This window comes from Terrapene carolina, unplaced genomic scaffold (genome assembly GCF_002925995.2).
Source record: "Terrapene carolina triunguis isolate 2854851 unplaced genomic scaffold, T_m_triunguis-2.0 Scaffold194, whole genome shotgun sequence".
Lineage (NCBI taxonomy): Eukaryota > Metazoa > Chordata > Testudines > Emydidae > Terrapene > Terrapene triunguis.
In genome coordinates this window covers 8,279,364-8,300,537 of record NW_020664545.1, presented here as the reverse complement: position 1 = coordinate 8,300,537, position 21,174 = coordinate 8,279,364, and the positions used below count along the sequence as shown (strand labels likewise).

Here is a 21,174-nt window from a genome sequence, read left to right as displayed (position 1 = left end):
CCAACACCCCCACACCTGCCTGCGAGTGACACCCATGTGGCTGGGGGCATGGGGCAGGGCTGGGTGTGCCCTGCAGAGCCCTGGCACCACGGGGCTCCCAGCCCATAGGGCAGCCTTTGCCTTCCCCCTCTGTCCTCCCCAGTCAGGGTAAAGCACCCAGCGTGGGGATCCAGGGATCCTCAACAGCACCTGAGAATCCCCCCCATCCTCCCCTCCCCATCCCCCATCTGGGACACCTCACTGACCTCGGTGATCCCATGCATGGGTAGGGAGTCCCCCTTGAGATGGGGTACGAAGCTGGGGGAGGGGGCTGGAGAGAAGGTGGGGCTATGGGGGGGCTTGTCCCTGGGATGGGGGGGAGGGGAGTTCTCCACAAGTTAGGGATGAGGTCGGGGGGCAGGGAGCTGGTGGAGTTCAAGGGGATGTGGGAGGGGCTCCTGCCCGGGGTGGAGTGAGATGGGGTGATGGGAGCAGGGCTCCCTGTGATGAGGGTGGGGTGCTGGGGAGGGGGTTCCCCGCAGGACAAGGGGGCTCGGTCCAGGTCTGATCGTGCCCGGGGCTCCCTCCCCAGCGTTCATGTTCCGCTTGGACGCCAGCACCTGTCACCAGAACCTGAAGGTGGAGGAGCTGAGCGTGGAGTGGGACGCCATGGGGGGCAAGGTGCAGGACATCAAGGCCCGGGAGAAGGACGGGAAGGGCAGGACGGCGTCCCCGGTGAACTCCCCCGCCAGGTAAAGCCCCAGCCCTCTGCAGCACACGCCCACACCCCGCAGCACGGAGGGGACAGAGAAGCTGAGAATAGCCGGAGGCTCGGGAACGGACATGTCCTGTCCCAAAGGCCTCAGCCCCCAGGCCCTGGGTCAAACCCAGCCATACAGCCAGGGGAAAGGGGTACGGGCCCAGTCATGGACCAATCCCCCGGGGCGGATCCAAGGGGGTCATGGAGGAAGCCGGGGTGCAGGATCCACCCTCTAAGCTGTTCTCAGGGGACAGGACCTGGGAAGCCGGACGGAGCCAGGGGGTTGGGCCCTGGCCTGTCATTGAGAGATGGCAGAGTGAGGGCAAAGGCCGGGAAGGAGCCTCAGGGTGAGGGCAAGGGGACCCTGTCCCTGGGGCAGGAAGCGGGGCTGCAGCTTGTCTGTCTGTCCCGCCTTCTGTAGGTGCCTGCAGTCTCCGAAGAGGATGCCCTCGGCCCGCGGGGGCAGGGACCGCTTCACGGCCGAGTCCTACACAGTGCTGGGTAAGGGGGCAGGGAGTCTGTGTGTGTGGGCGTGGGGCAGGTTACACCGTCATGGGGGGTGGATGCGGGGGGGAAACAACGTCGCCTGCTGGCGAGTGGGGCCCCTGGGGGGCCCGTGAAACTCAGTCGCGTGTGCCAGGCGCTGGAATCCTCATCTGATTGAAAACCAGACTGTATGCTGGGGGGTGATCGGGGGGGTAAAGGGGCGGGGCAGCCACGCGCTGGAATCCTGATCCAATTTAAAACCAGACTGTGTGCTGGGGGGCGATGGGGGGGGGTTAAGGGGGCGGGGCAGCCAGGCGCTGGAATCCTGATCCGATTGAAAACCAGACTGTGTGCTGGGGGGTGATCGGGGGGTAAGGGGACGGGGCAGCCTGGGATCCCCGTGGTCCCTGCTCCCTCCACCCATACATGTGTGGGCGGGGGGGCGCTGGGATCCCCGTGGCCCCCCTGACCCCCATCCCTCCGCAGGCGACACGCTGATTGACGGGGGAGACCACTACTGGGAGGTGAGGTACGACCGGGACAGCAAGGCCTTTGGCGTGGGCGTGGCCTACAGGACCCTGGGCAAGTTCGACCAGCTGGGCAAGACCTCGTCCTCCTGGTGCGTCCACCTCAACAACTGGCTGCAGGTCAGCTTCACCGCCAAGCATAACAACAAGGCCAAGGTCCTGGACGTGCCCGTGCCCGACTGCATCGGCGTCTACTGCAACTTCCACGAAGGTGACGCCGTGTGTGTGTGTCTGTCTGTCCTCTGCCCCATGCTGGGGAGCCCTGGTCTGCTTGGGTCTCTCCGTCAATGGCCCCAGAAACCATGGGCCTCTTTCCAGCCCCAGCCAAGGCAGCGGCAGGGCAGGGCAAACTCCCCACCCCTCCCAGTGAGCCCCAGCCCTGTCCCCGCAGAGTTCTGTCCCCGCTGCCCAAACTGCCCGAGAGCCCCTGCTTGTCTGCCTCGGTCGATTCCAGCTGGTGACCTGGGGCTGGGCTGCCCGGCGGGTTCCTGGCAGCGGCGTGGGCGGGTGCGAAGAGCAGCTTGCACGGCTGCTGCCTCTAGCCCCGCTGGGGCTCGGTGTCTGCGTTTGGGCCTTGCCCGGATGTGGCTGCGTCGGGGTAGAAATTCCCAGAACTGGGCAGCCCCTCTAGGCCTAAGCTTCCCCACGCGATCAGACGCTGACGCCCTTCCCAGGCCGCTGGGGCTGGAACGGCAGCCTGGGAAGGGGGTTGCAGTTTCTCAGGCTGGGCTGGGCCTGACCCGAGGGCTGAAGGGGAGGCCAGGGGTGAGAAATCCCCCCCCTCCCTCCACCGTACATCTTTGCTTGGCTGCTCGGCCCTCCTCTTCTGATTCTTCCTGTGTCTGCCCACAGGTTTCCTGTCCTTCTACAACGCCCGAACCAAGCAGCTGCTCCATACGTTCAAGGCCAAATTCACCCAGCCGGTGCTTCCTGCCTTCATGGTAAGGGGCTGTTCACGGGGTGGGGGTGGGGGACACTGTGGCTTGGGGCTCTGGGAGAGGAAGCTGGGGTCCAGATGCTCTCCCCTCCCTGGTCAGGGAGGGTTACTGCATGAGCCCGGCCCTTGGGGTGGTAGTGGGGGTGGGAAAGGAGGAGGGTGGACCCCACTGATTCGGCTCCAGCCCCTCCCCCAGGAGGGCTCACTTTGCCTTGTTTCTGGCTCGTTTTCTGGGCCGGGGTCAGACCCAGCGCCCAGCAAAGCCCTCAGATGCTAGAGACGAGAGTCAGATGGCTCAGCTGCCTCTGCTGGGACACTGCTGTGGGGGGAAGCTCGCAGCACCAGAAGGCCCAGCTGTCTTAGAATGGGCATAGCTCACCAGACAGTCTGCTAGCTTGGTGGCTAACAAACCGTGGTTTGCCGGGGGACAGCGAATGGGAGGGGAGGTTTCTACGGGCCAGTCTCTCCCTGGTAATAATAATTAGTTCGATGGAGTGCTTTTCCTTAGACCACCTCCATGCGCTTCACAATCTTTAACATATGTGAGGTGGACTGGGCTTCAGGAGGCCTGTGTTCAAGTCCTGGCTCTGCCACTGGGTGGACTCTGGGCAAGTCACTTTGCTGTTGCGGGCCTCAGTTTGCCTATCTGTAACATGGGGATAATCTTGCTCTGCCTCCCAGGGACAAGTGGGAGGTAAAAGCCATGGCCGGGAGCGAGACACTCAGAGTGAGATAAATATCTGGCTGCTGTGACGCCTGCAGCCCCCCTTTTCCCTGGCTGTGGCAGCCCCCGCATGCCATGCCTGCTGGGGATGGCGCCCTCTTCAGGCGGCTGCAGTAACTGCCTCCTTGTCCTCCCTAGGTTTGGTGCGGCAGCTTCCACGTCTATTCTGGACTGCAGGTCCCCAGCACTGTCAAATGCCTCCAGAAGCGAAACAGCGCCACCAGCAGCTCCAACGCCAGCCTGACTTAGACGCACGTGGCCCCCTGGCGCGGTGGGACCGGGCCACCTCCTGGCTCCCGGGAACCAGGGAAAGACGCACGGTGGCCTGTTGAGTTGTCTTTCCTCCCGGTTCCTGGAAGGCTGCTCGAGGCGGAGAGGCTGGTGCTGCAGCCACTCGAACGCTCTGAATGTACCGAGACTTATCTACCTACGATTGTAAACCTCCCTCCCCCTCCCAGAGCATCCCTTCCCGCCTCCTCACACTTGCCTTTAAGAGACAGGGGCACGTCCACGAGCCAGCCTCGTGCCAAAAGCAGGCCGTGCAGATGACCGCCTTTAAGCGCACCCCGGTCTCAAGTCCAGGGGATGGGGCCTCCTCTGGCTGAAAGCGTTTGGTGTGGTTTTTTTTTTTTTTTGGTCCTGGCAGTCATAAAACCCGACGCTTAAAGGTGGTACCGGGAACGTGGGCACTCGTCTGCTTTTAGAGCCCGTTAGCCTCTCGGATGACAAAAGCTGCTTCTGGCCTTAATAATAAACCTAGCGCTAGGCACAGCCGTCCCCTCTGCTGTCTGGTGTCAGCTTGTGCTCGGGCGAGCCAGTGGCGGTCGGGGGCCAGGCGCGGGGAAGGGACGACGGCGTCTTTGCCCCTTGCTGCTCCCGCCACGAGGCACCGTTAAAATCTGGCGCTGGGCTGCCCGCATCATGCGGCTGCCTCACGTCTAGGGGCAGGGGAAGGGGGGCAGCTGGCTCCCAGCAAGGACGGGGGAAAGGCCTGATGCGGGGGGAGGGGCTGACTGCTGAAGGAGGTTTTACATCTAACCCCTCTGCACCACCCCCTGTAACGGAGAAGAGGTCAAAGCAACGCCCCCACCCTGCTTGGCCTGGTGTGGGCTGGAGTGCAGGGCAGTAGCTTCCCACGAAGGGGTAACAGCCTCTCTCTGCGTTAGCCACAGTCCCGCCCTGGCTGCGGTCAGTGGAATAACGTTTCTCCCGCTCTTCCATTTCAGGACCGTGGACGACTGGCGCGGGGATGGGTAGCTGGGGGGTTGGTGGCTGGCTGGGGTCGGCTCAGCTCCCAACCCAGGGGCCCTTTGGGGCAAAGTTTCAGCGGGGGCAGGCGGCGCAGGAGGGTGGGCAGAGGGTTTCCAGGCCGGGCGCCGTCCCGCTCTGGTGTGTGTAACCCCTGCAAGGGATCTGCAGCCATTAGGGCCCGGAAAAGCCCTTTCGGTGCAAAACCCAGCCCCGCAGCCCCTCCGAGCTGAGTCACACAGCACGGCCAAGCGGGAGGCCTTCCCGGCGCTCCAGGCTGGAACTGCACAAGGGCCCACCTGGCTGCCTGCCAGTATTGACACAGGGCGGTGCCAGCCGGTCATGACCCCCTGGCACCCTGGTAAACAGACAGGCCAGCTCAGGGGTGGAGCAAGTCAGTGTGGGCCAGCAGTGGGCAGAAGGGCAATAGTGAATTCAGCCTGGGGCTATAGCCACACTTACCGTCCTGGGCAATACCTTGGTCCCCACAGGAGTGAAGCTGCTTCCAAAATGATAATGCATGGAAAATAAACCCTTTTGTGTGTGGCCGCAAGGCCGAGTAGCCCCCCCCCCAAAACCCACTAGTTAATCCGAATGACTGTTCCAGTACAGCGAGCTGTGAGAATGCAATCCGGGCCTTTGTTACTCAGACAAAGGGCTGGGCCCGTTGGCCGTGGGCGCACTGCTTTGGAAATAAACTAGCTCGTCCTTTACGATGTAGCCGGAGCCTGCTGGCCTGGGACAGCTTTAGCACGCTGCTCAAGCGGTGCATGACAGTGCAGACACCCCCCACCCCACCCCACCCCGAGCAGCTGCCACGGCTAGCAGAGGGAACAGCAGCCAGGTGCCAATTCCAGCTGCCGTTTGCCCTGGCACCCTGCAGAGGGCTGGTCTCTCCCACAGACGCTACCAGCCCGGCTGAGCACCTATCAGGGCTAGCGCTTGGTGCCGCTGTGTATCAACCCCTGACCGCTGCAGCCACCAGCAGGGGCTTGGGGAACCTCCCACTGCAGGGTGGCGGAGATGGCCTCCAAGGGGCAGGATGGTGCAAGGGGAACCCAATCAAGGATGTTTTATACGCTAAACCCCTAATGCCACCTAGTGAAAAACACACATCAAGGAGAAGAGATCAAAGCAACTCCCTGGCTGGTTTGCATCGTCCCTTTGGAATCCAGCAGGGTAAACCCACCGCCCCCATAGTTAACACCCTCCCCTCCATCCTTTCACAGGGACAGTCAAATCCTACCCTTCCTAAAGCACCTTCGCAGTTAGCTCTTGCATTAGTTAAGTCCCAGCGTACAGCCTGGCTTTGGGGCCGAAGGGGGAAGCCCAAAAATTCTCAAGCGGGCCCCGCGCTGTTGGGTACCCAACTTGAGGCAGCCGGCACCTGCTGTTTAAAAGGGCTGAGCCTCCCGCCGCTCCCACTGACTTCCACAGGAATTCAGGGTTCTCAGACCCTCTGAAAACCAAGCCCAAGCTGTCTCAAGTTGGGCACCCCAAAATCACGAGCGACTCACCCAAGGCCACAGAGCACGGCAGTGGCAGAGTCAGGCCTCAAAGCCAGGAGTCTTGACGCCTACCCTCCTGCTCCAGCCTCTGCACCCAATCCCCTCTCCCCAGCCGACGTGACCGCTACTGCAGGAAGCCGGGGCTAGCACCGCTTAGCACCGGCGAGTCGAGGGAAAACGGTCGCTTTAATTAGCAACGTATGCAAAGTGGGTAACAATCACACAGTACAAATCCCTTCCAAAGCACAGACCTCCGTCCAGCCCGAGAGCCAACGAGCCCGTCCTCAGCTGGCGTACAGCACCGCCGCTTTCAAGGCACTACAAGTGCAACATACAGGATGGAGAGGGACGGGCCGTGTGTCACCAAGTCTAGCATCATCGCGCACCATGGCAAGTGCCAAAGACAAGCTGCGCAGGTCCCTGCTTGGAAAAGTCCGGTGGCCAGGCCAGGCTCTCTGGGCCCCTTCTTGCAGAGGTTAGCAGGAAGGGAAGGGAGGCAGCTTGCACAGATCAGAGAATTGCAGGGGGTTCAGGGATAGGCCCTTGCCTGGGAGAGGGAATGATTCATGGCTGAGGCTTTAAAGGGAATTTGACATTTGGAAAAATACTGATTCACCCTGAGAGGAACGAAGGATCTTTCCCCCCCCAAAGGGAATTAGGAAAATTAAGGATCTAAATTAGCTGTTACTGCTCAAAAAAGAGATCTTGGCGCCATTGTGGATCATTGTCTGAAAAACATCTGTTCAATGTGCAGCGGCAGTCAAAAAAGCTAAACAGTGTTAGGAACCATTAGGAAAGGGATCGATAATAAGACAGAAAATATCATAATACCACCATATAAATCCATGATACGGACACATCTTGAATACTGCCTGCAGTTCTGGTTGCCCCATTTCAGAAACGATATATTGGAATTTTGAAAAGATACAGAGAAGGGCAACAAAAATGACTAGGAGGACGGAACAGCTTCCCTAGGAAGAGAGGTTGAAGAGACAGACTTTTCAGCTTGGAAAAGAGACGACTAAGGAGGGATATGATAGAAGGAAGTGTTATTTACCCCTTCACATAACACAAGAACCAGGGGTCACCTAATGAAATTAATAGGCAGCTGGTTTGAAGCAAACAAAAGGAAATATTTCTTCACACAATGCACAGTCAACCTGGGGAACTCGTCGCCAGGGGATGTGGTGGAGGCCAAAAGTATAACTGGGTTCAAAAAGGAATTCGATCCATTCATGGAGGGTAGGTCCATCAATGGCAATTAGCCGAGATGGTCAGGGGCGTAACCCCACGCTCTGGGTGCCTGTAGCCTCTGACTGCCAGAAGCTGGGACTGGATCACTCAATAACTGCCCTGTTCGGTTCATTCCCTCCGCAGCATCGGGCACTGGCCCCTGTTGGAAGACAGGATCGTGGGCTAGATGGACCATTGGGCTGACCCAGGCTGGCTGTTCTGATTGATCAGTGCGGACGCGGGGGAGGGACTGAGCAGCTCCCTGGAGTCCTGGGTCGTGTTGGCAGGGGCCACGAGACCTTCCCACGCATCACCCTGCCAACACCCCCAGTTCCAAACAGGAGCTCCCTGCTGTACCAGCCCTGGGCCCCGCTCCCAGCTCGGCCAGTGCCCTCAGCTGCAGCCGCCCCTCCCCCGAGTCCAGCCAAGGGGCTTCCCTGAGGCACACCCCTGTCAATGCACCCCACTTCAGGACTGCCCTGGGCTCCCCCTACATACAGCTTTGCTGATGCCTCCCCAAACCCAACCTGCAGCCCCCCTTGCTATTCTAGCCCTGGGAGGCCCCCTGGCCAGCTGCCCCATAATTCTAGCTTGCAGCCCCCCTGGCATGCCAGCCACAGGTGTGCCACTCCTGACCCCCAGCTCTGCCTTTGGTTTACCCTGCACTGTGAAACACCCCTAAGCAAACTGGGCATAGGAAGGCATCACCCATCGCCCCCGCCGCCCGTGCTTTTTAACCCTGAGCCGCAGCATGCAAAGGGCCTGGCCTAGGCACATGAGTCCGAGCGCAGCACACAACCCCTGGTGCTTCCTCCCTGATCTGGGGGCGGGATTAGCCCCTCGCCCGCAGCCCTCCTGGCACGGTGGGAATCACATGGCTATTAAAAGTGCTCTGGCATTGCCCTCAGCGACCCCCTTGCTCTGCAGCAGGGCCAGGCGCAGCCTGCCGGGATCTGGATTAGCTTCCTCTCTGGTGGCGAGGGCACACAGCCGTGCCCAGATCCGCCCATGGGGCATCTTTCCCTCCCTTTGGCACTTGCCGCTTGTCCAGGCACGTGGCACCCACAGCCCACATCCTACCAGGCTAAGGGGCAGCCACTCTGAGCCATGGAAGGGGGACAGCCAGGGCCCAGGCGAGGTGGCAGCCTTGTCCCTAGAACAATCACTGTGAAGGGCCCAGAGCTAAAGCTATCTCGGGGGGGGCTGCAGTTGGGCAGAGGGTGCTGGGAGCCCTACAAACCCGTCTCATGGTGCTGGGAAAGGGCCAGAGAAGCAGGGCCGGGCCCTGGGTACGTGATCAACGCTGCACAAGAGCCGGGAGAGGTTGGGGGCCATGGTTTGGTTCCCCGAGAGGATTGGAACCCTGTGTCCCCAGCAGAAGCCTCCTCGCCCGCCAGGCCATCCGTGCAGGGCAGCGGGTCAGTTCTCAAGGTTGGCTCTTCGCTCCTGTAGCTTCCGCGCCAGCTCCTCGGAGATGTCTATGGGGAGAGAGAAGGTGGGTACAGAACCCCTCCGGAGCCGGGACTAGAACCCAGGGGTCCTGACTTGCCGTCATCAGCTCTAGCCACGAGACACCACCACCTACCAAAGCTGGGACCACAACCCAGGAGTCCTGGCTCCCAGACCCCTGCTCCGGCCACACAGTAACCAGCAGTGCTACACTCAACTGAAAGCCAAGGGCAATGGGCCACAGGCAGCCCCGCCTCTTGTGCCAGGGGGCCCACTTACCTCCGCCCCACGACGTGGCCTGGCGAGAGGAGCTGCTACCATGTTTCCATAGGTTGAGGGTGCTGCTGGGGCTCCTGGCAAACTGGCCTTTAGTGGCTGGGTATAGAGAGTGCAGAGCTGGTCATCAGAGCATGGGAGCCCATGTCCTCGCCTCCTGCCCCATCCCGCTCCACCTCCCAGGCCGGAGATCCTTCCCATGACTCGGCACAGAGAGTACCCTGGGATGTGCTTGCATGGGTAGCCCTTGGGGAATCCTGCAGTGCATTGTGGGGGATGGGAGGGGGAGGCGAACCTGGGCGCTACGCCTGATGCCCCGGGCAAGTCACGTCCCTTTTTTGTGCCTCAGTTTCCCCCCCCCCTCTGTACCACGTGGCTGGTGATACTGAAGGTCTGTGTTTGTGGAGATCTACAGACAGGAAGTGCCGGAGGAGCACTCGGGGTTATTACCCACACTGCTGGAGGGAAGGTCTCAGTTCAGACAGCTGTACGGGGCTCCTGGACGCCGGGGTCCCAACCCAACAGAGGCAAGTGAAAGTACCCTAGGGACTCGGGACAGCTCCCCCTTTATCTCCATCCCCCCACCGGCTCCGGGCACGCCCTCTACTGCGCCCACCCTGCTCCCCACTGGCCTGGCCAAGAGGCAGAGGGAGATGGTGGCAGAATGGGCTTTGCAATGGGGTTGCTTAGTCCCCGAAGTGTGATAGCCAGCCCCAGAGGCAGCCCCGTGGGGCATTCTCTGCTCCTGCATGGGCCACTGGGGCTGGGGGAGAGGGCAAGTCGAGTGGCTCCCAGGGCCTGAGCAGAGCCAGGTCAGGCCCCAAGCGACTGTGGGACAAACTGGGTTTATTCTGTTGGAACCTGCACCCCTCGCTGCCCCAGGGGCGTCCTCCGCAGCCAGCCGAGGGCTCGGGCACGAGCTCTGGCAAACGTGACGGGAAAGGGGGGTGGTTAGAGCACAGAGGGTGGGGGGTGGAGAGCAGAGAGCCCTGGGGGGACGGGGGCGGGCACCGAATCAGCAGGCAATGGCTGTACCTGGCTTGCCTGGCTCGCCGGTTGGTATAGGCAGCGCCTTGGTCTGGCCGCCCCCTCCCCAGATCACCTTCACGGCGCCCTCTGTGGTTGAAAACAAAAGGGAAGACGCTCGGTCCCCTGGCTCCTCCCAGCACATCCCCCCACCCTAACCCCCTAGAGCTTGTCCCTGTAGCCGGATGGGGAACCCACATCCGCCCCGGAGAGAGGCCAAGGAACACCCGGATCCAAGTCACTTCTGAGCACTGGGACCGTTTGGAGCTGGAGTCAAGCTGAGCAGCCCAGGGCTATCCCTGAAAGCTGGGCTACGGGGTCAGCATCCTTGGCAGGATGGGGGCCACCCAGCCGGCTCCTCGCCCTCATCTGCCCATCCCAACCCAGCCACCCTCCCTCTCTGTGTCCTCCCACTGTGACATCCACCGAACTCCCAGTCCAGCAACCCATTCCAGTGGGAGTCGGGCATCTAAAGACCTTTGAGGCTCTGGGGCTGGGCAGCTAGGACGCGGTGTCCAGCAGTCCTGGGTCACGTAGCATCGCGGCTCCCGTCCAGTCCCCAGCCAGGCTGCCACGTGTCGCCTCCTCCCGCAGGAGGCTGAGGAGGGATCCAGAGGACTAGAACCCGGCTCAGCTGCTACCCACCCTGATCTGCATCGACGCACTCTGAACCCCGGGGGACTGAGCCCCCCGCCCAGGGAAGACCCAACTGGCAGCCCCCCCAGAACCGCCGATTGGCCCAGGCACGTGAGTTCAGCATGGAGGAAATTCCAGCCAGCAGCACCCGGCCTGTCGCTGCCACCACCAACCCCGCTCTCATTCCCTGCTTCCGGCTCCGACTCGTATTCCTGGCTTTCCCCCGGCTCCGCCCTGACGCCTGGTTTCCGGCTCCGCTCCCTAGCCTGACTCCCGCACCAACCACCCGGCCCGGTTTCTGCTCCAACCACTAGGCCTGACTCCTGGTCCTACCCGCTAGGCCAACCCACCCACGCCCTGGTCGTGCCAGCCCCTGCTGGTCCTTTCACCTCTCCCCTCGTGTCCCTCCTCCCTTTTCACTGGGATTCCTCCCCCTTCGCCAATCACTGTCAGAGAGCGGCTCCTTCTCCTACACTAGCCGCCCGGGGACCAGTCTCCCAAGGGAGGTGTTGGGAGCACTAGACATGACCCATCCCATCTTGGCAGCCATGGGGGATGGACTGGAGGGTCCAAGAGCCTTTTGTCCCTGACCTCTGGGAGGCCACTTGGGACTCCAGGCAGAGCAGTGAATCTGACAGCCCCCAGCATCCCCAGTGGGGCTGGCTCCATTCACCCTCCTCTGGGCTCCCAGGGCTGCTGCATCTCCCAGTTGTATCGCTGGTCTGGGGCGGCAGATTCTGCATGTGGCCGGAGTATTTCCCTGCCTCTGTGGGGAAAAGGGGAGTGCAAAGCCCAGGTGTGTGGGGTGTGGAGGGGGACAGGGCCCTGGGTACAGGGCCTGTAGCAATGTAGCCTCTTGTGGTGACACAGCATCTCCATTCTAAAAGGTCTCGCACAATCGCCCGTTTACTCACGGCCGGCTGGCTTTGGCTTTGTTCCCGTGATGGCTGCCACATCTGGAAAACACAACAGCATGAGAGAAGGGGAGGGAAGGGGGCACCTGAGCTGGCATCACAGACTGGGGTTTCCCCCGGAGACTTTTCTCCAGTACAAGGTCCCATTCCCGCTCCCCGGCGCCAGCCTGTCCCTCCTCGGGAGGGATCGTCTCCTTCCACGCGGCACCCGAGATTCCTCTGAATAACCGCACCAGACTCAGCGATGAGGCCGGTGTTATTTTATTCACCTGCCAGCAGGGGGAGCGCGATTTTACCCAGCTGTGCCAGCACAAGGATAGGACCCAATCTCCCCAGATTTGGGGGCCCCGAGGCAGGGCAGACTCCAGCTCACCTTTGTCATTCATGTAGGCCTGTTCTTCATCCTCCTCCCTCTTCTCAAACACCTGGGTAGGGGCAGGGGGCTTCACCGGATGGTTTTTTCTGAAGCTGGGCGGAAGCACTGCATCCACTTTGGCACCGGCAGAAGAACCAGACGGGCACAAGGTTAGGCAAGGGGCACTGGCACACAGGGGGGGAAATACAGATCCTAAAATACAGGGCTCTGGGGGAGCCGCCCAGGCCAGGTCGGCGCACTCTGACTCAGCCTGTGGGGGGGAGGGGGCGGATTGTGGGGGATGCAATAGTGTGGGATGGTCACAGCGGACATGTCAAATGCAACATCCAAATGGTGCCAATAGACATCAGGGCACTGCTGTGGGGGGAAGCTCGCAGCGCTGGAGTCCCAGCTGGCAGGGACAGGGCACTGCTGTGGGGGGAAGCTCACAGCTGCCCTGTGCCAGCTCTCCAGAGCTGTGTTGGGGTCAGGCCGTGGGAGCTCTGTGGGGCCCAGCATGCAGATTCTTCACAACCCAACAGCCCCGAGCCCTGGAGGAACAAGCCAGGTCCCCGGAGCTGCAGCCAGGAGCAGGCGCCTGGAGCAGGCTGGGCACATTCACCTCTGGGGGGCTTTGGGCAGGGGGGCATGGACGCTTCCCAGACGCTCTCTCCGTTCTCCTTATCGGTCTCCACATACTCTGCAAAACACACCAGAAAGAGAGGGGTCTGAGAGCTGGGGGGCTGGCAGGGTACGGGGGGGGCTGGCCATGGGGGAGCATGGGGTTGGTGGAGGATGCTGGGCAGCCCTGTAAGGGCAGGGGGGGCAGAAGGGACTGGGTGGAGAGGTGGCGGGGGGGGGGGATATCCCCAGCTCTGGGAGGGGGACCCAGTGTCGGGGGGCAGCTCTGGGAAGGAAGGGGGCTGGCCGGGGAGGGCTGCCTGGGCTTGGAAACAGGCAGCTGAGGAGACCGGACCCCCCACTTTCAGCTGGACATGCAGCGCAGCACACGTCCAGCCCCGGCCCAGGGATGGAACCATGTCCATACACCCTCCAGGCACCAGTACTTCACTCACTCACACACACACACCCACCCACCCCCCCGCAGTCATGTCCTCCCCTCCCCCCCTCCGAGTCCGGGCACCCTCTCCCAGACACACACTGCCAATGCATGTGCCCCACTAGGCCCACCCTGCCCAGCCCCCTTCACCCAGGCCCCCTTGCCCACCCACACTTAGCCGTCCAATGTACACGCATCCTCCCCCATGTGCACCCTTCCCCCACACACACTCAGGTGCCCCTCCCCTCAAGGTATCTGCCACACCCCCGTACTGGTGCCCGGCTCACCCACCCATGCAAACCCAGCCCCAGGGCCCAGAATTCGCACCTGGAGCCCTCGAGGGGGGGAACCCACCTAACTTCTCCGCGTAGTCCTCGTCCAGGCTCAAGGGCACCAGGGTCTTCTTGGTGTTGGAGACGAAGTACTCCACCACGTTGGCCAGGGAGGAGCAGTGGTGCTGGGGGCAGGGGGGGGGAAGAGATCCTGTCAGCCTCAGCTCTTGGCCACCCTCAGGCCCCTGACATGGAGGGGCTGATCAGGCTTTGCCCAACCCCCTCGGGGCTCCTGCTCCCAGCCTGTGGGTGGCGCTCCCGGCCTGCAGGGCTCTCCACTCCTAGCTGACACCCTTAGTCACTGCCGGGAGGAGGCAAAGGCCCCAGAAGAGCCCGTGAGCCCCCGCCTCAGAGAGAACCTGGCCCGTTGGAGCGGATCACACATCCAAGCCAGAACGCCGCCTCTGCCGGTGACCAGCGCAAGCCCACCATAATGCACTTCCCTGTGCAATATCCCCATGGGGAGATATTCCTGCCTGACCCCCAGCTGGCAGTCAGCGTGTGCCCTGCAGCATGAGGGTTGCCAGCCCCTGGTACTGTTATCCTAGCTGGTGTAACGGTCGAGGTTATTCTTAGTTCTACACCTGTGGCTTGGGGGGGGGGGGGGGGGGGTCTTGATGAGCCAGTTGCCACATCATTGGTTCATGATATAGGGATGAATGGGGGAGCACAGCTGGGCACTGCTGCCCAGAACTGCTTAGCTGTGTGTGTGTCCTTGGCCCTATAGAGCTTATGGAGATTCTCCTGTAGCGTAGGTGATCAAGGCCTGGCTTCTAGGCCTGCGCTTCCGGGAGCCGCTTGATCCCCCTGGGGCCCAGATCAGGTCCCTGTCCCTGCATAAGGTGGGGACGCAGAACCGGCCCACTCACCGGCTGCTCGACGTCGATGACGTATTGCTGTCCCACGCGGCTCACTCTGTAGTGCTTCACAACCGGGGTGCTGCAAGAGAAAGACAGGGGGATTGCACAACCCAACCCTCACACCACTTGTGATCACAGCCCGTGTGCATGGGGATTCCCCCCTCAACACTAGTGCCAGGATTCACACTCCCAGCCTGTGTGCACTGGGGTCACCCCCCTCTCTCTCACACACACACACAAACACTAGTGCCAGGATTCACACTCCCAGCCTGTGCACACTGGGGTCACCCCCTCACACACACTAGTGACAGGATTCACACTCCCAGCCCTGTGTGCACTGGGGTCACCCCCTCACACACACACTAGTGCCAGGATTCACACTCCCAACCCCATGTGCACTACGGTCACCCCCCCCCCCCACACACACACACACACAAACACTAGTGCCAGGAGTCACACTCCCAACCCCATGTGCACCCCCACATACACTAGTATCAGGCCTGCCCCCTTCCAGCCCCTGACCGTCCCCCGCCTCCTCACCTGTTCAGCATCTGACGCGTGGTCACCGAGATGCTCTTCCCGTCGCCCCCGGGGCGCAGCAGCATGTTGCCGCAGTCCGGGTTCCTCTCCAGCAGGACCTGGGCCTCTGTCCTGGAGACCTTGAAATAGCAGCTGGGAAACGCAGGAGAAAGGACAGGACCCAGTTAACGCACCAGACCCTCCCTGCGTGACCTGGGACTCTCAAACCCCCCAGAGCCGCTGGCCCGTGGCCCAGAGTCTCTGGGCTATTGCAGTCTGAGCCCATCAGGATGGGGGAGACCGTGAGCTGCAAGCCAGCCAAGCCCCCTGCTGCTCCATTCCCCACCGTGGGCTGGCGCTAGCATGGGCAGCTCAGGTAACGGGGCCAGGCGGCTCTCCTGCCCCAGAGCACAGACAGAGGGTGGGAGAGAACTGGACAATGAGGCCGTCGGATGGCATGGGACGGGGCAGAGGGCTCGCTGCCGGGGGAAGCACCAGGGGCTGGCCACTTGCAAGACAGGATGGGGGGACACCAGACAGGCTGGACTGGTGGCCTGGCCCGACACGGGAGGGGGACGCCAGACAGGCAGCCTGGCCTGGCACGACATGGCAGGATGCCAGATAAGCCGGACTACTGAGCGGTGCCAGTACAGCAGCTCCTCTGCGCCCCACCAGGCAGCGACCCGCCCGCGGCACCTGCCCACCACGGCCCTGGGTTTTCCCTCCGGCCCAGGCCCCGCTCACTCCGGCATCTGTTCCTCCACCGACTCGTAGTCGAGAGAGCTCGCGGTGCAGCGCTGGCTCAGCTGGGCCCGTCGCTCCTGCTCTTTGGAGAGGGCTTCGGACATCATGTAGATGTGGCCGGGCAGCAACGTCAGGTTGGAGGGGACTTTCATCTGCAGGGACAGGGACGACACACAGTCTCCCCCGGCGACGTGCTGCGACCACGGCCTACCGACCAGACCGGGGCTTCCACCAACTCCTCCCTCTCGGGACCTCAGTGCTGCTCCCATCCCTGGCCCGGGGGGGCCTCACGCCGGCCCTCTGTGCGGCCCACGAATCAGCCAGCAGGAGGCGCCAGCATGGCTCTCACCTTCCTTCCCCTATCAGTCCCGCCGCGGCTCCAGAGCCCTGGACTCTGACCAGCAGGGGGCAGGCTCCCCGCGAAGGGCCTCCAGGGGCTGAATGAGACATGGGGGCTGGGAACTGCTGGGAGGGGAGCCCAGGGTGGGCTCAGAGCACCCAAGGGAAACCTGCCCTGACAGGGCTGTTGAGAAACATGGACTCAAGGCTGGACAAGGGCTCTAGGTCCCTCAAGGACGAGCTCTCGCCGCGCAGGATACCTGGGGGTGAGAGACGGAGGGCAGGGCTGTGTCTTGCGCGCGCAGGGTTGGGGGGAGGCGGGCACAGGTGAGTATCTAGGGCGGGCAGGGGCTGAGTGTGGGGAGGGGCAGGGAGGACAGGAGCGAGCGTGGGGGGGGGGGCATACACGGGGTGAGCAACGGTGTGTGTAGGCTGGGGGCGTGGGGTGGGTTGTGCGGGGCGGGGGTGAGCACCTGGGGGTGCAAAGGCTGGGTCAGGCAGAGGGGGCCCGAGGGGAGGGCAGGCGAAGGGGGCGGATTTATCAGCCGGGTGCGTTACCTCCACCACGGTGAGGATGAAACCCTTCCACATCTCCCGAGCCTCCAGGCTCTCGGCCTGCAAGGGAAACGCACGTTACTGGGGTAAAACCCAGAGCACGGGGGCGAGAGGAGGGAGGCAGAGGCAGAGGCCGCGCAGGGCAAACGTACCTTTAACTTCACTTCCTGCCCCCTCAGCTTCAAGCTGAGCCCCACCCCGTCGTCGCTGGCCCTGGGGCCGCTCTGGAGGTAGCTGTCGGTCAGGGACACGAAGGTGTCCAGGTCGATCTTCTCCACGTACTGCGGAGGGCCAAGCACAGATCAGTGGGGGGGGGAGGGGTCGGCCAGCCCCACTCTTGCAACCCAAAGCAGGGCCCTAGGTGCCCACTAGGGAGCCCTGGCTGGCTGGCTTCCCCCCACCTCTTCTCCGGGATGGGGGGGGGGTGAACACTTCTGGGTTGCTGGTTCAAATCCAGCCCTGCCCAGAAGCAGGGCTGACAGGAGTTGGCTGGGTCTCAGCAGGCTGGTGCCCACGTCACCAAACCCGCCCCTGCCATGGGCACCAATTGGCTCCCCAGCCACCAGGCCCATGGCCACGCAGGCTAAGCGAGCCTCTCACCCTTAACGGCGGCTCTAGGGAACGGCCGTCCCCATGGGCGGGGGGGAGAGAGAGAGGGGACTCTTTCCCAGGTCACAGGGATCGAGGCCCTCGCCACCCGGACAGCATGGCAGACCCCCAGCAAGCCGAGCCTCCCCAGGAGGGACGTCCCCCAGCCCGGGCTGGAGGCCACCAGGAGAGTTGAGATAAGAGGGCCTGATCCACAGAGGTGCTGAGCTCCCAGTGGCTGGGCACGTGAGGAGACAGAGCCCCCCTGAGGCTTTCCCAGGTCGGGCCGGGGAGTGCGCACAGCGGCTCCTCCGTGGGGCAGCTCCTGCGTACCTGCACGTCTCGGCTGGCATTGTAGAAAAACAGCGTGAGCCCCCGCAGGCCTGTCCAGTACTTCTTATACCCCTGCAGGGACAGAGCAAAGGGGCATTGGAGGCTGGGACCGGAGGGGGCCAGCCAAGGGGAGGGTCTCCAGGGCAGTCGCCCAGGTGAGTGGCACAAACGCACCCGGCCTCCGTAGTGAGGGAGGCAATAACGGCCTATTGACCATGCACTTTGCAGGTACCTGCCCCCCAACAATGCCCTAGCCCTGTGCTGAACCTGGCACGGCCAGGAACCGGCAGTGGAATGTTCCCGGGATCATAGGCACCGACTCTGTGGGTGCTCCGGGGCTGGAGCACCCACAGGGGGAAATTGGTGGGTGCGGAGCACCCACTGGCAGCTCCCCGCCCCAGCTCACCTCTGCTCCGCCTCTGCCTCCTAGCCTCCCTCCCAGCACTTGCAGCCGCAAAATAGCTGTTTTGTGCTGCACGCCTGGGCGGGAGGGAGGGGGGAGGAGGAGGAACGCAGCACCCTTGAGGAAGAGGCGGGGCCAGGGCGGGGATTATTTGGGGAGGGGTCCAATAGGGGCAGGGAGGGGGCGGAGCTAGGACAGGGTCAGGGGGGCGAGAGCACCCACCGGCGCCAACAAAAGTTGGCACCTGTGCCCGGGGTGTTACGTAGGGGGGGATGGCGAATCAGTGCCCACCCCTCTCCCTGCAGGCTGGTTCCATCTCTGCATGGTGGACCCTGCCCTGCCGGGGCAGAGGATTGGTCTCTGAGGGGGCAGCTTTGGCTTCCCTCAGCGGCTGAATGATGCGTTGTCGTGTGTTTTCTCCAGCCGTGCGGGAGCCCCGGAACAGGGGCAGCCTGGTGGGGTCCCCTTGCCGCCACTGGGGGCAGAGCTAGGGGAAAGGGCCGATTCTCGGTGCAGGCTGATGCTGGCCTGGCCTGATGCGACAGCCCCCCGCCCCAAGTCGGAATCAGCTGCCAAAGGCCCGTGGGGGAGGGCAGAACCCAGACACCATCACGCGTGGGCTGGTTGGGAGGGCTCAGGAATCAAAGGCTCCGTTGTTCACTGTTTGCCATCAACAGCAAAGTGTTGTGACCCAAAATAAAGGTTGTGCTGCCTCTTCCCCCACTGCCCGCCCCTGCCAACAGCTCTGCACTGGCCCCGGGCCAGTCGGGCTCCAAGGCCCCACATTCACCCATGGCAGTGGGCATGCCGAGGGCACGCACACGCCAAGATCCTGCCCCCTTGGGCCGTCAGAGTCACAGAAGGGTGCCGACATCTCACGCTCACCAGGGAGAGCAGCCCCACACGTAGGTGGGTACATGTCAAGGCCATGTGTACGTCAGATGTCAGCATCACACGAGTGCAGACATGTCACGGTCACACGAGTGCAGACATGTCACACTCACGTGTGGCTAAGCACAACTTCCACTTGTGGGAATTGAAGTCCCGGGTTTAACAGCTAGATGACAGGCCTGGGAGTCAGGAAATCTGGGTTTTGAACCTGGCTTTGCCACTGACCCACTGGATGACCTTGGGCAAGTCGGTTCTCTGCTCTGTGCCTCAGTTTCCCCATCTCTAATATGGAGCTAATGCTCCTCACCCACCTTTGTAAACCACCCTGAGATGTAGGGCTGGAAAGGAGCCGAGCGAGTGCAGTGTATAGTTCAAAGGTTATTCCTACGGGACACATATAGGGTCAGTGCCCATCCCCATACTAATGGGACAATGCCGCTCTTCACAGCTCAGTCCCACACTCTGGGGGCCCAGAATTCTCCAGGCTTCTCAAGAGACCCCAGATCGTCTCAGCCATCCCGAGAGGAGGACACTACCTGCTGAGATGACCTTATCCAATGCCAGCAAGCTGGTGAAAGACACCATCTGGGGCAAACAGCCTGGCGTCCCATGGCGTTGTGTCTGTCCCCTGACTGGAGGGGCGCCTCCCTTCCCATTCGGTTTATGGCGTGAATGTGATAGCGTCTGATCTGCATGCCAGAAACAGCTGCCCTCAGCAATCCAGGCGGCAGGAATGTTTAGGGGCCATAAATGCAACCAGATTAACGAATGCAGCCCAGGCAAATGCGTTTAAACGTCCAAGTATGTTTCAGCGGCGGATTGTCTGCAGTGTCCGGAAAGAGAATTGCCACCTCTCGGGCTGTCAGGTTGGCACCCAGCACCAAGGGCCCGATCCAGGGCCCGGCTACGCCAATCAGTGTCTCTAGGATCAGGCTCATACTTCATCCGACGACCATCAAAAAGAACGGCCCAGGCAAACCATGTGGTAGAAAGCGACAGGGAGCTCAGCTTTGGCAAGAGGAGGGTCTGCGATGGAACAGACGCCGGAAAGCACGGGGAGACTTCACCAGGCAGACTAGACAAAGCCCTTCCACAGAACTGGAGGAAGTATCACCTGTCCACCCCCCCACCCTCCGCCACTGGGCCCTGCGCTCCCTTGTGCGCACGTACTCCACGATTTCCCAGCCACTGCCGCTTGGATTACCCCAACACTGGGGCTAGCTGCACCGCGCAGGGGCTGCTGCGTCTAAGAGCCGGTCTTGGTGAGAAAGTCACACTGGTTGAACTCAAAGGGTGAATTTAAACCGGGGCCAGAGGCTGTGTGGACGCCCCGAGTTCCGGCTAAACCAAGCGGATTTCGGTTTAGCGAAAGTCGATTAGAAACGGGCTTGAGCTAAACTGAAAAAAGTGGGTTCATACTAACCAGTGCACTGGTTTAAATCCACACCTTAGATTAAAGCAGGGCAACTTTCTTGTCTAGACAAGCCCTTAGAAACAGGCTCAAGCCAGAAAAATCCAATCGGGATTTCAAGGACCCCAAAGCCTGAGGTTGTGCCTTAGCCTGTTAGGAAAATAGGGGTTGTCGGTAACATCTGGCTTTGCAAGTTTGCATTTGGCTTCTGCCTGGTATCGTCTACACCTGAAAGTTAATTCAGATTAAGGTAGGAAGTGGATTTAAAGGGCAATCGTTATGCCGGAACAACAGCGCGCCTAGGCAAGCCCGATCCAGCCACGGCAGGCGTTTCTAGGAGGCCTGTCCCCATGGCACCTGAGCACCCAGAGCTTAGGGGGGAGGCACCTGGCAGATCCAGTCCGGCCTTTTAAAGGGGGCTGGCTCGGCTGCAAAGTTCAGCCCTGGCTCGTGGTTTAGAGTCCTGGAGAGCCTGGCCCTGGGATCGGGGCCACTTCTCTCCAGCTTCTTTCACCCCGAGCTGGCTCCCTGCCCGGATCGCTCCGTGCCAGGGCGCCGGGGTGGCAGAGCGGGCCAGGGCCCCGGGTGGGGGGAGACGACGCCAGAGGTTTCAAGGCCATGGCTCAGCCCCTGGCAACTCAGAGCCTGACCCTGCGCAATTCCCGACCGACCCCAGCCGGGGGGGGGTCCTACCTTGTCCTGGGGCCCCTTCTTCTCCAGGAAGCCCTCGTAGTAGTGGGGGGGCAGGCTGTGCTTGGGCTTGGCGCCCCGCAGCGCCGGGGGCAGCAGGGCCATCCCCCCCGGCTGGGGCTGGAGCCCGGGCCGGGCAGAGGGCGCAGGGGAGGCTCCCGCACGGAGCCCGGAGTCCCGGAGCAGGAAGCGCAGGAGAAAAATAAACCAGGCGTCGTGGGGGTTTTGCAGCCCGGGCCGGGCCCTCCCATGCGCGCACCTGATTGGGCCGCCCGGCTCCCCGCAGGTGAACGGGCCGGGGAGCGCCGGCAAGTCCCCGCCTCGGCCCTGGGAGCGGGCGCCGCGCCGCGCCCCTGCCCGGGGCTAGTACGGGGGGGCACACTGCTCCCCC

The 21,174-nt window shown here is 62.2% G+C and overlaps 2 protein-coding genes across 2 annotated transcripts in view; one reads left to right on the top strand and one right to left on the bottom strand.

The window, feature by feature from the left end:
• The window catches only part of FSD1 (fibronectin type III and SPRY domain containing 1), a 9,508-nt gene extending 5,335 nt beyond the window's left edge, over positions 1-4,173 (top strand). Inside the window, exons 7-11 of the mRNA XM_026655072.2 lie at positions 572-731; positions 1,161-1,240; positions 1,712-1,963; positions 2,605-2,693; positions 3,552-4,173. Coding sequence (XP_026510857.1) covers positions 572-731; positions 1,161-1,240; positions 1,712-1,963; positions 2,605-2,693; positions 3,552-3,662 — 692 coding nt within the window. The 3' untranslated portion in view covers positions 3,663-4,173. The remainder of the gene's footprint in view (positions 1-571; positions 732-1,160; positions 1,241-1,711; positions 1,964-2,604; positions 2,694-3,551) is intronic.
• A 3,091-nt stretch (positions 4,174-7,264) lies between these two features.
• STAP2 (signal transducing adaptor family member 2) lies at positions 7,265-21,014 on the bottom strand. Its single transcript, XM_026655017.1, has 14 exons — positions 20,787-21,014; positions 17,389-17,460; positions 16,620-16,748; positions 16,471-16,527; positions 15,574-15,725; positions 14,851-14,982; positions 14,320-14,389; positions 13,473-13,575; positions 12,681-12,758; positions 12,077-12,193; positions 11,704-11,745; positions 10,163-10,243; positions 9,131-9,226; positions 7,265-8,880 (listed from the first exon to the last, which is right to left on the bottom strand). Exons 1-14 carry the CDS (start codon positions 20,886-20,888, stop codon positions 8,822-8,824), a joined length of 1,290 nt encoding a protein of 429 aa, XP_026510802.1. The 5' UTR covers positions 20,889-21,014; the 3' UTR covers positions 7,265-8,821.
• Between the last annotated feature and the right edge of the window lie 160 nt (positions 21,015-21,174).